The sequence below is a fragment of the Pristis pectinata genome, chromosome 7 (genome assembly GCF_009764475.1).
Source record: "Pristis pectinata isolate sPriPec2 chromosome 7, sPriPec2.1.pri, whole genome shotgun sequence".
Classification (NCBI taxonomy): domain Eukaryota; kingdom Metazoa; phylum Chordata; class Chondrichthyes; order Rhinopristiformes; family Pristidae; genus Pristis; species Pristis pectinata.
The window spans coordinates 67,812,959-67,829,157 of NC_067411.1; the positions used below are offsets into that span (position 1 = coordinate 67,812,959).

The following is a 16,199-nucleotide window of genomic DNA, read 5'->3' on the forward strand; positions in this document are numbered from 1 at the left end:
TTACAGACAGCGGCCAGAATTGAACCCGGGTCGCTGGCGCTGTAATAGCGTAATGCTGACTGCTACACTAAATTCAAACAGATACACTCTTTCCTGGGAGACTTTGTAGGAAGGTTGGGAATATCTCTAACAGTACCTTTCCTCCTCCATGGATAGTTCCTTAAAGAGGACTTTAATGTGGCAGGATCAGTGTTTAAAACAGATTGGATTACAAGTACCAAGAATTAACAGATATGCTCAGAGCAAATCTCAATGGTCACAGATGGATTTTGGGACACAAGGGGAAATGGGGATGTATCAGCAAAGTGGGCTGAGGTACGGGATCAGCAAATGATAGAGCAGACTTGGGGGACTGTCTCAAAGCCCACTCCTGCTTTTGTTACTTATGCTATTGGGAGGAGCTTGTCATTCCAGATGCTAATTTCTTTGGTCAGTTTTTGAAATCCTAGTTGTCAAGTCTATCGTTGGTGTATAATTACTGAAATTCTACTACATCCGACTGTGTAGGCAGACGTAGCTGCAGAAGCCTTTTGGTAATGGAAGAATGAAAACTAATGTTTTCACAGTCTACAACAACTAATCCCTTTATTGATTTTCCTCATCAACGATTCTTAGAATAGTGGATGGATATACCTGGAGAACAGATGGTTGAAGGGCCTTTGAAAGAATACAGTGAGATATAAAACAAGTGGAAGTTGAGTCCTTCTGGCTGTCTCTCATGTCTGCCCATCTCTGTTGTAAAACCCATGAATCCATCCTTGAATAGGCAATAAGCTGGTGGTCAAATATATCAGCAACAACCAAGGATGCTCAGGAGGTTGGAAAGCACACAGCAAATCTTGAGCAGTTTTCTTGGCTAAAGATGGCAGCAGCAGAATATTTAATGGTCTTTAAAGAATGTAAAATATTAGACCAGTAATTTCAGTACTTCGTACATGCCAAGCTAGAAAAAATAATAATTGCTGATCAATAACTTAAAAAAATGCTGATACATCCAAACAAAACAGATAACATCTCAAAAGCTGTCACAGATATAAGTATTATCATAAATAAAGGATTAGGCTCAAAATGCAGGAGACACTCAAGCTAAGTGGGCATAGCTTCAAGTATATTTAATGTAATTGGCCAGGACCCCCAGAAATAATGTATTAATAGACTGGCTGAGATAAAAAGCAACCATCAAACCTGCTGCTGAAAGTTCCTTGTGTGCCACCAGTCTCCTAATCCAACACTTACAGCATGTTGGAACTTTACTGTTAGGCCCAATATGTCTGTCCCCATTCAGTAGCAACTCAGGAACAAAAATATCAGATTGTACAAGTGCTGACATAACCATGTTAAATATGCAAGTTTCTGTTCCAACTAGGAAAGAGTAAGTTGCCTGTCTTTTTTTACTATGTACTTTGCTCACACAACTCACTTGACAAGCTGTCCTCATAACTATAATTCTCCATCCCTGTAATATCCTCAAATTTCCTCTGCACTCTCCCTAATGGGACCACATTCCCCCTGTAGATGTCAGGGATATGAGCCAGATTCACAGCACAGCAGTGTGCAGCAGAAGGAAGGGCAGTGGATCACACCAGGTTCTTAGTGCAGCAGTTAAATTTCCCTGAAGTGTGCACAGAGCTCAAGTTGTGGCCTAACCAATGTTCTGTACAGTTCTAGAGCGAGCTCTCTGCTTGTATTCTAATTCTTAGGCAAAATAAGTCATGTATCCCATTTGCTGTCTTAATTGTATTATCAACCAGTTCTGCTACTTTTAAATGAATGATAAGATGCTAAGAAGTATAAGGGAACAAAGGAATTTTGGAGAACATGTTCTTAAATCTCAGAAGATGCTTTCTGCTTTTTTTTCATAATTAGGCCTTTTAGAAGGGCTTTAAGACTTATTTCTGTCCAAAAAGTACTAAATTGATCCAATGCTGGAATCTTTAATTATGGGATCTTGGTCTTTTAAATAGAGGCATAAAGGGTCCAAAAGCAAGAAAGATATGGTGAACGTTTAAGAATCTGTGACTAAACCTCAGCATGAATATTGCTTTCAATTTTGGGTGTCTTTGCAAAGGGATCAAGAGATTTGGAGGTGCAGAAGAAACTTACTAGAATGGTACCAGAGATGAGAAACTTAAGTTGCTTGGAGGGGCTGGTGAAAATGGGATTTGTCTCCTTGGAATAGAGAAGGTTAGGAGAAGGTTGACATAAAATTATGCTTTGATGAAGTAAGAAGAAACTGCTTCTTTCTGACAGGTTAAAGGGTCATTATCCAAAGGGTACAGATTAAACAAATTTGAAGGACAGAGATAATGAGATGTACATTTTTTTCTATGCAGCTAGTTATTGTAGCCTGAAATAAATGGCCTGAATATATGGCTTGTGTACATTCTTTCTAATAGGAATTGATTTGAAGGGAAGAATGTTACAGGTTTATGGGGAAGAGGTAGTCAAGTGAATCAAAATGGATAGATTTTTCAAAGAATTTGCAGAATATGACAGGCATATAGCATCACCTCCTTTCTGTGAAATATGTTCTGTGATTCCATAAAACAAAATTGTTGTTTTATTAGAAGCACCAACCCATGTACAATAGGAAGGTTGATAGTCGCATCTGTTTGCTATTATCACCAGCACCAATTTCCAGTCTATTTTGCTCTTTGAGTGCTGTCAAAAAACTTCCTTTTAACAAGAAACAAAAAAAAGGGTTTTTTATCTGAATATTGTAAATCAAGTTGCATTTAACTAATTGCCTCCACTTTATTGTTTGCCAATTGATTTATGGATTTTTGCTTCAGAAATTCTCATCGATTTTGATGACACTTATTTGTCAGAGTGGGCATTTTATATGGATACCATATATTAACAGAAACTCACTGCTTTATGCACTTGAATGAACTGTTTTTAAAATTACCAAATATAACCAGATGCTGAAATTTACCCACAAGAAGGCCAGATGTTTCCATTACATATCGTAAGGATAAATACGCGAGTCTCCATGCAGATTTTTTTATATCAAACAAAGCTCCTCACTATTCTAGCAACACTTCCTATTATCTTTCAAAAGCTTGACATTTCCAGTGTGTCAATTAAAACAGTCAAGAAAGACTGCTCATGCATTCACCTGAGGAAACAAGCTCCTTATCTCAAGATGTTTTTGCACCAGTCTTTGCTTATCTTTGTTTTATATAATAAACAGGCAGACTCCAAAAAAATTCTCTGAGGAAAATAAGAATTATTTAACAGTGATTGCCTTGTGGATTGTTTATGATGTTGGCTATTGTAGCTATTAGGGAAAATTTTAGATAAGTGTATCTGTAACTGAATTCCTGATCATCTTCAGCACATAAGGTTTTTCTGCATTGAATACTTTCATAATCGATATTGGGAGAAAATAGCAACTGAGTTGATTAGCACATTGTTTGGTTCAACTGGTTGGTCAAAGAGCATCCAATCATAACTTTTAATCAATCACATTGGTTCATTGCAAATCCAAATGAAAAAGCAGGACAACGAGCTGACACATGGGTTTAAACAGTGACTGACAGCTTGACACTGATGATCATAAGAGCACAGGTATTGCCAGTTTCTCGAGGACAGACTCCTGCTTACAAAGACATCTGTGATTATGTATCAATAACATATGTAATATAGATTGCTACAACTGGAGATTGAAATATATTTTAAAATCTATCATTTCTATTTACTGGAAGCTGACTTAGTATCTTAGTGCACACAACAATAGTTTAATGGAAAATGCATTACTGAGTTCCTTGGCGCATGTGAAGTAAGATACTAATGCTCTTCCCAGTTAGCCTGCTGGTTCCTCCTGCAATATAAAGCATTCAGCCCAGATATTTTGGTTATCATTTTGACAATAACATTATTATAACAATAAAAGAAATAATTTCCATTTCTTCAATATCCTTCATGATATCAGAACAACCTAAAATGCCTCAAAGCTTGTTAAAGTATTTTGAAGTACAGTGTCTTTTTCAATGTAGGGAAAAAAAACAAGAACCAATTACTATTTCGACATGATTACAGAAACTATAAATAGATAAGGACCAGATAATTTGTTTTTAGTGATGTCTGGGGCAGAGATATTGGACAGAGTACTAGCAGAAATCACCAGACCTTTAATGATTGTCAAGGCATCACTTGCATCAACTTTGGAGGGTAGTTGAGACTTGGATTTAAGATCTCAACCTAAAATGCAATTCCAACAATGCAGCACTTCTGAGCACTGGACCAGAGTATCACCCTGTGCCATAGAAAAAGGAGTGAGTCCTGAGATTCTCTGACTCACAGGCTGGAGTGCTACCATTGAGCTAAAGTTGTTGCTGGAAGCAGTTGCAGTAGCTAATATCTCCTACACCATCCAAACATTTTAGAGAGATCTATTCCAGTCTGCAAGGAAACACAAGTCTGTGTGGTAGGTGGCACATATATATAATGCAGGTGTACAAGTGTAATAAATCCAATTGAAAATGGTATAGCTATAATTGCATTCCCAGAGAGTGGCAATTTTGCTGGAGTGGATACACTTCAAGAACAGAGGGAGTTGAGGTACAAATCAGCCCACTTGAGGGTGTAATTTGGCTCATGGGGTTTAATGACCTGCGTGTATAGTGAGATGACAAATCCCAAACTAATTTGTTGTGCAGAGTTATTATTCGGTGAATGCATCTGTTACATCTGCATTTCATTACTGGTAAGGCAGCCTCATTGGATAATGTCCTATCATGTCCAGAATTATAAATGTCAGATGCTGGAAAGCTAAACTAGATATGCAAATTGCCAATTTGAATTTGGGATTTGAGTCTTGTGTACTGTACTGCATCTTTGAAATGATGGCCACTAAGTTTCAGAGTGGAATCCAACATTCTGTCTGGGTAGTATCCAAGGATAAATGAACTTATTGATTAATTATCGTAAAATCCCTTCAATCAGAATTGGGAAGCACTTGTTTTTCTTTTTAATTAAAACAAAACCACAACCTCAAACTTAATATTTTCTTATTTCAAAGTAGCACATTCCCAAAAATGATTAAATGGGATCTACAGATAAAATTGAATAGTCAATAGTTTGGTAGTTTTGTTCAGTAACAGGAAGACCAAGGAAACAACATTGCCGAACTAATTATCCATCACTACTACTCTATAAGATTTACAGACCACGTATTGCATACATTTGCCTTGATATCACCATTAGATCTATGGCAGGCAAACAAGGAGTAAAGCTGAAAGAAGAGTAAGGATCCTCATTCTTAATTGTGGCCATAATCATCTTCATTGTCAGAGAACAATCAACTTTGGTGGATCACAGTTGAGCTGATAACTCATGAACTTGTCAGCAATTTGCTGCTTGATGAAATCAGTACATTATATAGAGTCAGAGAGATACGGCACAAAAGCAGGTCCTGTGGCTCACCAAGTCCACACTGACCATCAACCACCCATTTATGCTAATCCTACATTAATCCCATTTATTATTCTCCCCACATTCCTATTAATTCCCCCATCCCACCAGATTCTACTACTCATCTACTCATTAGAGGCAATTTACACTGGTCAATTTACCTATCAATCCATATATATTTGGGATGTGGAAGGAAATCAGAGCACCCAGAGTTGGAAGCAGATATCCAGGGAGATACTGGGTACTCTGATTTCCCCCAAAACAAACTTCATAAAAGTTCTGGTCAGAAAATTTGTATTTTGCAACTGCCAGGAAGATTTTAAATTGGGAGGTCTCTTATCTGTGTTCTTGTAAACTGGATTTACCTATTAATGGTTACAGTTCTGTATATCCAATCATCAGTAGAAATCCATTCCCAGTGTCCCACTTTTGCTCCTTATTATCATTATTACTGATTTAGAGGAAGACACTGAGGAAACCATTTGCTGATGATCTCTCAAGATGTAGCCAAAAGTTGGGATCTTAGATTGGAAAAGAGACTGAGCATTGATCAGGGTACAAAGGAGAATTGGGCCAAGTGTGGCAGATGTTCCTCACTATGGGTAAATTTAGCACGACCCATTTGGATCAGGGTACTAAGCAATGTTATTCACTTAAGACTACAGAGTAGGTGAAGGTCCTGCCATACACAGTTTATGACTCAAAAAGCTTTAAGTTGTATAGCACATCATGGGCCTGTAGGGAAAGGAAAAGGCTTCTGAGATGCTTGATCAGGACAGTTAAATTAGAACTTAAAACACTTGATACCTGAATTATAGAAGCTATTGGTATAGACGTGTCCAGTCTGCTCTCATTTTTGTGGAGATTTCAAGGCCTTAAATTGTAGAAAGGAGACACAGGAACAATATGCTCAGGGCCATGATTCCTGGTGAATAAATAACAAAGTTCAAGGACAATAATCTTTTTAAATCATAAGACAACCTAATTAAGGTTGCCTGATTTATCCATGGTTTGTGGAGGATAAAGATGAAACATCTTCCTTCATCCGGTAAATCTGATTATCAGGGTTGGTAGACCATTAACATTAATTATAGCCCAGCTTAGAATGCCATTAGACCTAATGCAGATGTTTCTGTTCTTTGTTTTGTCCATGGTAAAACACAATGTTTCTACCAAATAAAGATCTGAGATTGCTTGCTATATGGAATAAAATTTTCTTCACAGTAAAAGTTCTGTTAATAAACCTTTGGCAAGTAGGCCTTAGTGATTTGATTAATAGTTGGCAGCTTGAAAAGTAACTGTGTTGTTGCAAGTGTCTGTCTTTGGTCCATTTGGTAAGTACCTCATTTAATTAGGTTACAGATAGTTGTAATCTGCATACTTGAATATGTAGGTATTGTCTATTAATATCTATAACCTGTTTGAAATGCCTTTTGGCAGTCCAGAACATTTGCAGGTTGAATTGCTTATAAACCAGATTATATTGAGTTAAACTAAAATTAATATTATGAATTATTAGAGCATTTATTGATTTAAAGAGCAGATGATAGAAAAATAAACAAGAGTCAGTATTTGAGAGCAGCACATTGATGCAGCTACTACAGCCACTGCAAATTATTCTTACTGTGTCGATGAGTGGTAGAATCTGGCGGGTGTTGATCGGTATATGGGAAGAGTAGGGTGCAGGGAAAATTACTTGGGAATGGATTGGTCTGTGAGCCAGCATAAGCTCGATGGGTGGAAATGGCCTCCTGCAATATTGAAAGGATATACGAGAAGTAAGTTTGTGTGGATCCTCACAGTTAGATTTCACTTAAATGACACATCTAACTATTTTAATAGTCTAGGTTAGATCAACCCTGAAGTAGGGCAGAAGAACTAATACTTATGGCAGCTGGTGTGCAGTCTAATTAGACTTCACATTACATAAATTACTCAATGGTCTGTAAAAAGTCAATTCTGTACTTTAGGCCATTAAGTCTTGGAAGATTAGTCAAAAAAATTGCAGATGGCTAACTGACACCCCCATGACAATGTGATTGTGGCCAGAGCATTGGCATGTGAAAAGAAACATTAGGTTAATTGACTCATCCATCGACTTGATGAAAGACTTCATCGGTCAATTTGATTAGAATTAAGAAGGGGTCCTAGTAAATTTAAAATGCTGGTGAGTTATGTCTTTGCTATGCATTGTCCTTTCTTTCCAATTATTCCTCAAATGATATATATTTCTATAAATGTTCTTCTTTCAGACAGGAAACAAAAACAGGATTTGGCATTCCCACTTGCAATGTTGTTACAACCACTAAGGATTTTTTAAAAATGTAATCTTAATTTGTGAAATTCTCAGGAGTTACAAATTCGGTTACAAGGAGACAGAAGTTGCTGCTGAAATAACAGTGAGACTAATGGCATTCACTGTTATTTCTGAATAAGTGGTCTTTTCGTGAGGTAAAATGTAAATATCCAAAAGCTTTAGTCCAATTTGTGCCTCTCCAGCATAAACCTCACAATAAGGTTTTAGTTGTCTGCTTCACTATTAATATGTATTGAATGTAACACATTTATAATGTACTAAACACCCACAGATATTTAAGGCTAATAATTAGTAGTGATAAATACTGTTCTCACAGCATAATAATTGTTAATTGATCACAACTAGTTTCTCTGACATCAAAAACCAGCTGTTAAAAATTTGGAGTCTCTTCACTTCAGGTTTTTAATTTATCAGACAGATTTTCCCTCTCTTCTTTCTCTTTGGATTTCTTATTCCAGACTTAATTTATCTTGCTTCAATTACTTTTCTGGATCTGATTTAACATTGCATTCAGCCACATTAATTTTTCTTTCTCAATCCTAAAGTTGTTTATTTCTCACTCCTCAACAAATAATGGATTGCTTGCTTTGTTCACTTGGCACTGTCATTTTAGGCTTTAAACAAATTTGTGAGAAAACAAGTTTTGAGTTGAAAAGCACAGGAAGCAAGTAATGGTAGATACAATTAGATATAACACACAGCAACATCCAATCCAATTTTTTCTTGCATTCTTCCATGGGATGTGATTGTCCCCGGCAACTATTATTTCATATGTTCTGTGAAGGAGATAGTGAGCTGCCGCCTTAAACCACTGTGTTCCATGCGCTGAAGTTACATATAGACAGTGCTGTCAGATATGGAGCTCCACAACTTTGACCAAGTGTCACGGTGAAAGAACTTTGTAATTGGTCCAGAAAACTTAATAAGGCATGTGATATTTCACTGTAAAATGTTTTTACGTTGAGTGACAATATCTATGCCTTAATAGTGATGCAAGGAAAACTATGACTCTCCACAAAGGTATAACAAAAATATTACAGGTGAAAGGACCTATTATATGAAAGAGAGCAAATCTATGTAACACCGATAGTAGATGAAATTCATAACAAAGCTACCAGTTTTTTCATGAGTACCCTGGCTTTAAAAGTGATGGCCTACTTCTTCTCCCTTGTCTTGTGATCTTGTGATCTTGTGAAGTGTAATAAGTAACTATCAAAAAAAGATCATAGTTAATATTTCAGCCAAACAAAGCTTTAGTGGTGTATCATTTTGACAATTGATATAGAAGATCCAGAATGAAAGTAGAAATAGCTTTCTATTTCAGAAGCAGCATATTTTTTATTTATTGCATAATCTTACCTATAAGCACAATTTTCCACAAGGTACGAGTGACTTACTTTCATCTGTCTGTTGTAATTTCTCTTTAAGCTTGAAGGCCAGAATACCTTGGATCAGAGATGTCATTTTGCCCATTCTTACATTCCAAGGCAGTGACCCTGACACCTTTTCTATATCCTATATCCAAATCTAAAGTGCTTCCTGTGGCAATTTAATCACGAGCTAAGCTTATTCCTTTGTTTGGTGTGTAGGGTTCAAAATGTAGCCTGATTGGGGATTGAACTTTATGTTAAGTTAGCTTTAGAGTTGTAGGGAGTAATGTCAGTCCAGACAAGCTGCAAGAACTGGTTTGCAGAAAATATGTTAATAAAGTTTACTTTTACTTAATTTTACTTAAAGATGGGCTTCAATACCATAAGTTAAAGCAGGATTTTGGAAATGTATCCAGATAAAATATCCTGCATAATTTACATTGATTTCTGATCAGAACTGCCTGGATTCCAAATACTGTCAAAATACTGGTGGGATTATATTCAAATTCTCAGGATTATGACAGGAAATGACAAAGTTTGGCTATGCAAATTATTTACTTTGGCAAAAGGTTCAAATTCTTGTTCAAAAAAAGAGCAAACTAAGAGTTAAAGACAAGATCAGAGAAGACTTTTAAAAGAGAGAAAGAGATGTATGTAATTAGTTACCAGTGTGGTGATTAAAGTGAGTAGTATAAATACATTGAAGAAGAAAATAAATGTGTAAAATGGAATTGAGCAATGTGAAAAGACAGGTAAATAGGATTTAAGGACAGGCGTATTAGATATAATCAAATATTTTATGTTACCAAAACTTTGTCAGAATTTCAATAGATCAATTATTCTTTTTCCCTCTTAAGGAACATATAACATATAAAGAACATTATTTCAAACTTCTGCTTTCCTTAATTATTTTAGAGACTAACAAATGAAATGATGTTCATTTAAATGTTTTCTATGATAAATTGACTAATCCTGTGCCTCTGGAAGGGACCTGATCTCCTAATCAAGCTCCCTTTATGTCAGCTGCCTCATAGGACCCAGGATCTCTGAATTTATCTTTACATTACTTCCATGTTTTGGTGCTGTTTGAGCCAAGTGTTATAAAATTGTGGAGTTGAAGCCATACCACTCCAGCTGCAAATTTATTATCATTTTTAAAAAATACAGAACAAAATGCACAGCATCTTTTTGTTATAACTTATGAATTTACATGTATTGGCAGGTCAAAGGTCAGTAATTGTTTACTGCACACAGATCCTCAGAGCCTCAACTCAGTGATGTTGTCATCCAAGTTGCCAGGGATGATCTACACAGCAGATGAACAATGTCAGATTCTGTTTGGTCCAACAGCTACTTTCTGCAAGGAGATGCAGGTAACTTTGGTTTTACTGGTATGACTCCTGTTATACATCCACCCCGCTCTGATATATTTATTGTTTCATGTAACCTGGAGTTGTTTGAGTTGCTAAGTAAATTAAGATAATGTTTAATTCACTGCTGAATTTTATGGGGACAATGTAGGTACCAAATTTGTTCCAACAAAGCAACTAGTGAGCACTTGCACATTTGTGCCAGAGTTTCCACTGGACTCATTGGTTAAGGTGCTGGCATATATGCAGTGAGCAAGAGATGGTGGAAGTTTACAGGAATACGTAATCATAATGTCCTTCAGTATGCAATGCTGATTTGATGCCAGATCACATTCTTGACATGAGGGCTTATACAGAAATCATTTCCTTCCATAGACATTAATTGGCATTCCATTTGCAGTGTGCTGTGACAAGGAGCGGGTGCACACTGTAGGACGTAAGTGGAAGCAGGAAGAGGAGGGGAGAAGGGCTCAGTAGGATGTCAGTCCACCCAAATTGTTCAGGGAACCTTGGTGAGGAAAAGTACATGCAGTTCAAAAATAATGCTTATTGAAATCTGCCACAGCTACCACCTCAGCACAATGGGGATTACATTGCTGGCATAGTCACAGAGCCATGGATTTTATGCATTCAGTTCCTTCCAGATGGAAGATGAGAATACTCAGAACATTTCACAGTTTGCAGTCAACTATTTCTTAAGAGAGGTAACGGGCTACCTCTGTTTAAAGAGAGAAGGATAAACTTTATTCTCTCTTGAAACTTAGTGACAATTGCAGACCTGCACATGGTGAAGGGTGTCATTGATGGGTGAACAATTTTCTGTGGATGCTGTATGCCAGCCATGAGATGTACTGCAGGCAAAAGGGATCCTTTGATGTATGGCCATAGGGTGTGCATCATGTACATGTGCATCATGTACTGCAATGCCAAATCAGTGTCAGTTGCACACTGGAGTCATGAACTATTTAATCAACAAATACCCATCTGCTGCCCAATTATTTTGTGCTGGTGGCTGAAAGGCAGATGGTATGGTGAACAGAAAGAGAATGAAGATATCACAGCACTTGCCATGATACTGGGCACTAGACTGTTTAAAAAAAAACATAGCCTGAATTAACCATTCTCCATCAATTCCAAATCTTTGTTTCTCCTTATGTTCGACTTAGCCACAGTGCAAGCTATCAGCCACCACTACCCCCCAAAAAACACAGGTTATCCATATTGCTTAGAAATTCTTTTCACCCACCTTTTGCATTTCATTAGTGGCTTCTTTCTATGTGGCTGTGCCTGTCCTAATGTTCATTTGCATAGCTACCCAGAGCAAGACAGCTGCCTTCAGCGGAAGAAACTGTAGATGGCCTTGGACGACGACTTTGACCTTCAGCTCTGGCTGCACTGTAACAGCTTACTAGTCTTCCATGTTCTTTTGGCTATTCTAGTGTTCTTGTGCTTTGAAACCCTGATTGTGGTGAAAGTAAGGCATGTGCTGTTTGTAAACCAAAAGAGGTTGTGAGAGAACTGTGTTGCAGAAAGGAGGATTATGTTTGAGAATACCATCATCTTCAATGTTGTCAGGCCTGCCGCTACCTATAGCCATTCCTGCACTGGTGTGCACACTTTCCTCCATTCCACTGTCATTCTGCACCTGGTTGTGATCTCCGATTGTACACCACTTGTCTCTGCCCTGTAAGAATGTTTGATGATGTGTCCATTGTGGCTGAATAGCTAATAAACTGTGATATGTGAAGTGGATCAATGTTAAGTTTGTGAGGTTGAGTTGAATCTATTGGTGTAAATTAGATTGGTAGGTTAATTAGTCACTGTAAATTGCCCCAATTATACAGGTGAGTGGTAGAATCTGGGAGGTGGGGGTTTGTTGGGTATGTTGGGAGAATAATATGGAATTAGTGTATATTTGGTACTTGATAGTCAGTATAATGGGTCGAAGAACCTGTTTCTGTGGTGTTTGGCTCTGTGATTCTTTGACTCATAAATCCTGTGGGATAGAGATTACTGATAGGTGAGTGAAGGAAGTTGTGGTTAATTGACTTTTCAGGATTCACTTAGGCCCAGTTCAGCATACAGGACTGATGGCATTTCTGGGAATAGCTCTGTCTAAAGCACTGGAGCTTTTGCAGAGGGATCATTGTAAGTGTGCCTAATTTGCACATTGACCTGTGTGGCTATATATCCAGCTGTCACCATGCAGGGGCACGAATTATTTTCCAGGGTTGAACCATGACTAACTTAGCTGAAGTAGTAAGAAACCCTCAATAATTATTTTATTAAAACAATAAAGATACTCTATTTCTTTCACTTTTTACAGTTGGCAAATACTACACATCAGTTGGATTGTGTGCTGCCTCTCTTAACACAAAAGATTCGAGCTGGATCAAACAATCCTTGGCCTAGAAGTTGTTGTGCACCCAAAGAGATGGGATTATTGGATCTTATGCCTTGGGTGTGGGGTGCCGGGGAGAGATTGGACCAATGCCTTACCTTGGGAGTGTGGGAGAAAGAGGAGAGATTGGAACTTGTACCTTGGGTCAGGATGGTGGAGAAAGGGGTTGTGGCCAGGATTCGAGGTGGTGGGATGGTTAACAATGAGTTAAGTAGTTGAGAAATGGGAATTGAAAATCAAGGCCTGCCTCAGAATTTGTGTTGGAAACTGAGGAAATGAAAGGGTCTGTCACCTTGAAGATTGGGGATGTCAGCCTGGGCTTAGGGTTGTGTAGGGACCAGGCTTCAGAATGATTAAAAATAAGTATGATTGCATTGGAAAGACCATGATGGTTGCTCTGAGGACAACTTGGTCCAAGTTCCCCTGCAGTGCTCCAAAAGGAATGTTGCATGGAGAATTACATCACTCTGTGTGGGTGACTCATATCCAGAGGTGCCCAGTTGAATTTCTGTTCAATGTGAAATGACCAAGAAGTGGTCATTACTGTGTTTCACTCCAGGGAGAAGAAATGATGTTCAATTCTATTGTAAGATTATTCAGTGTAATCTTTGAATTCTATATTGGAACCAACACTCACAGCTGACAGCACAAACTTTAGAAAATGCGTTGTTCTGTGGAGGCATGTTCTCTGGAGGATAAAGCTTTGAGTTGAAAAATATGACAGTTTACACAAACTGCCTTGTTTTTACCCTCGATCATTGCAGTTGTGATTTTTTTTATTACTAACAGGAGAAACCCATAGACAATAGAAATAATTGTTTGTCTTTATATGGCGACCTTCAGAGAATTGATTTTGTTGACATGTTTGTGCCAATCCAAATCATGTTTTGTTTTGTGATACTAATGAGGTCTTTGACCGGGAATGTCCAACCCACTGTTCAGCTTCTCGCTGAGTGTAACGGCCATGTTCCATGCCACTTGGTGAACACACAGTGACGCTGTCAAACTCCCAGCCTCCAGTAAATCCCACATCACGCTGGTCTCATTGGTTTGTGGGAGCTCACTTCACAGGCCAGCATCAAATGCAGGTCCTGCAAAAAAACCTGCATTTCAGCTTCGCAGGCAATGCTTCTCTTCCATTTAATATAATCAAATGTTGGGAATAAAGATATAACAGGATTTAAAAAGACAAAAGTTTACTTTAACTGAACTCTTCAAAACCAAATAAGATATCTTTATTAGTCACATGTACATCAAAACACACAGTGGAATGCATCTTTCGCGTAGAGTGTTCTGGGGGCAGCCCGCAAGTGTCGCCATGCTTCCGACACCAACATAGCATGCCCACAACTTCCTAACCCTTTGGAATGTGGGAGGAAAGCGGAGCACCTGGAGGAAACCCATGCAGACACAGGGAGAACGTACAAACTCTTTACAGACAGCGGCGGGAATTGAATGATGTCTGTATCGGGTCACTGGCGCTGTAATAGTGTTATGCTAACCGCTACACTACCGTGCCCGCCCATCCATTACTTCACAAAATAGATTTAGGAATTAGGACTTTAGTCCAGTTATGTAAAATCCCTACAGTACATTAGTACAAAGTAATCATGCAAACAACATCAAAGTCAACTCAGTGGTACCGCTGGGCAGAAATTGAACACGTACTTTCTGCCAATGAATCTATTGCTATTCATCATTGTATTAAGCAGTGAGGTGGACCTTGTGCACTGTGCCTCTACCTTGTTGGAGAGGTGAGTGTTGCTAAGGGGTGGGAATGGAGTGGCCTGGGACACAGATTGGTGGTCACCCTGCCGTCACTTCATTTAGAGTCATATCCCCAGTCAGCAATCAGATTGAAAATAAGTTTTTTTGAGTTGGATAAGCAAGCAGACATCACTGATTTCAAGATGTTCTTTCACATTCATCCCTACTTTATAAATAAACAAAAGGTCTCTCAAACTGCAGCTACTTCTATGCTGCCTTGCCCCGAAGTCCAAGACTGAGCCAGAGACCCCATTCCTTCCCACTGACTCATTTTGTTAGAGGTGTCCTGACTCTGACCCGACCATCATCCCCAACAGTCTGGCCAACACCCCACCCTGAATATCTGCCCAACCAATTATCCTGATTCCCTCTCTGATTCCCCCTGCCCCTCAGTAATCCTCTAAAATCCCCTTCCTGTCCTCTATCTCCAACCCACAGTAAATAAAGGTAAACAGCTCATGGGATAATGCTTACGTTATATGAAGACAATGGAACACATATTCCTGTACCTGTCATATTGGATCTCCAGAGTGGACATAATTATCCCATTTAATTTTATCTCAATTGAAATAGACAGAAATTCACTTAAATAAAAACAAAAAATGCTGGAAACACTCAGCAGGCCATACGGCATCTATCAAAAGGAATGACATTTATTGTTAGGTTTCCTGTCATTACCAACTCACGGACTGTCGCTTCTGCCTTCCCCTGCACCCTGTTTCATTTCGAGAATTCCAGACTAACCAGAGGCCCTGTTCTACCCCAGGGTCTCACTCAGTCAGAAACTACCCACCACTCAGTGCTCCAGATGTGTTGGAAAACCTCAGCAGAGCCTAGCTTGCTGGTGGCTGACACAGAGACCAGGTGAACGCAGCTTCCAGTGCTGTGGCGAAGGACCAGCGAGCAGGTAGTCGAAAGGCTGGTGTTTTTGCAATTGGTCCATGGCTCTGCTGAGCCAACCACCTTCCAAGTCAAAACGCAGGGGGGCATTGGCAGTTACAGCAGAAACTATCAATATTGGGTTAACAACCCAGCCTTCCATGCATACATTTGTGTATTCAAACCCATTCGAGAACATCCCATTAGAGTTACTCTTTTAAAAATTAAAAAAAACTATGCTTAGGTTAAGCAATTAAATAAGAACTACTTAATGGCTTCTAACATTGGAGGGTAAATTAGTTCTTTTGTCTTAGAAGTGAATTGCCTTCAGCACATTTCAACACCATTATATTTGGTCCATTACACTAAGTCATAAGTTTTCAGAATTCAAGTAGCTTAAAAAATCTTGCTAATCTTTTTTGATTTTACCAAGCCATTAAGTACTTGACTTATTTGAAAGTATTCCGTATTGTATATTAACTGTTGAAATTGTATTGAATTAATTCCTGGAACTGCACATTGAAGTACTTAATCCTTTTCTGTTAAATGAAGAATAGGGTGCTAGGGTAATTTTACAAAGGCAATGGACTTTTTTTTAAATCAGGACTGAAGTGAATCCAGGTTTAATAAACTTGAATGCAAGAAGTCTGAGTGGAATTGACAGATGTTGCTTCACTCAT

General features: G+C 38.3%; 1 protein-coding gene across 1 annotated transcript in view; it reads left to right on the forward strand.

Annotated features, from left to right (window-relative positions):
* Nucleotides 1-16,199, forward strand: part of LOC127572671 (A disintegrin and metalloproteinase with thrombospondin motifs 19-like) — a 282,491-nt gene that overhangs the window by 138,893 nt on the left and 127,399 nt on the right. The window contains exon 11 of the mRNA XM_052020173.1: nt 10,325-10,475. Coding sequence (XP_051876133.1) covers nt 10,325-10,475 — 151 coding nt within the window. The remainder of the gene's footprint in view (nt 1-10,324; nt 10,476-16,199) is intronic.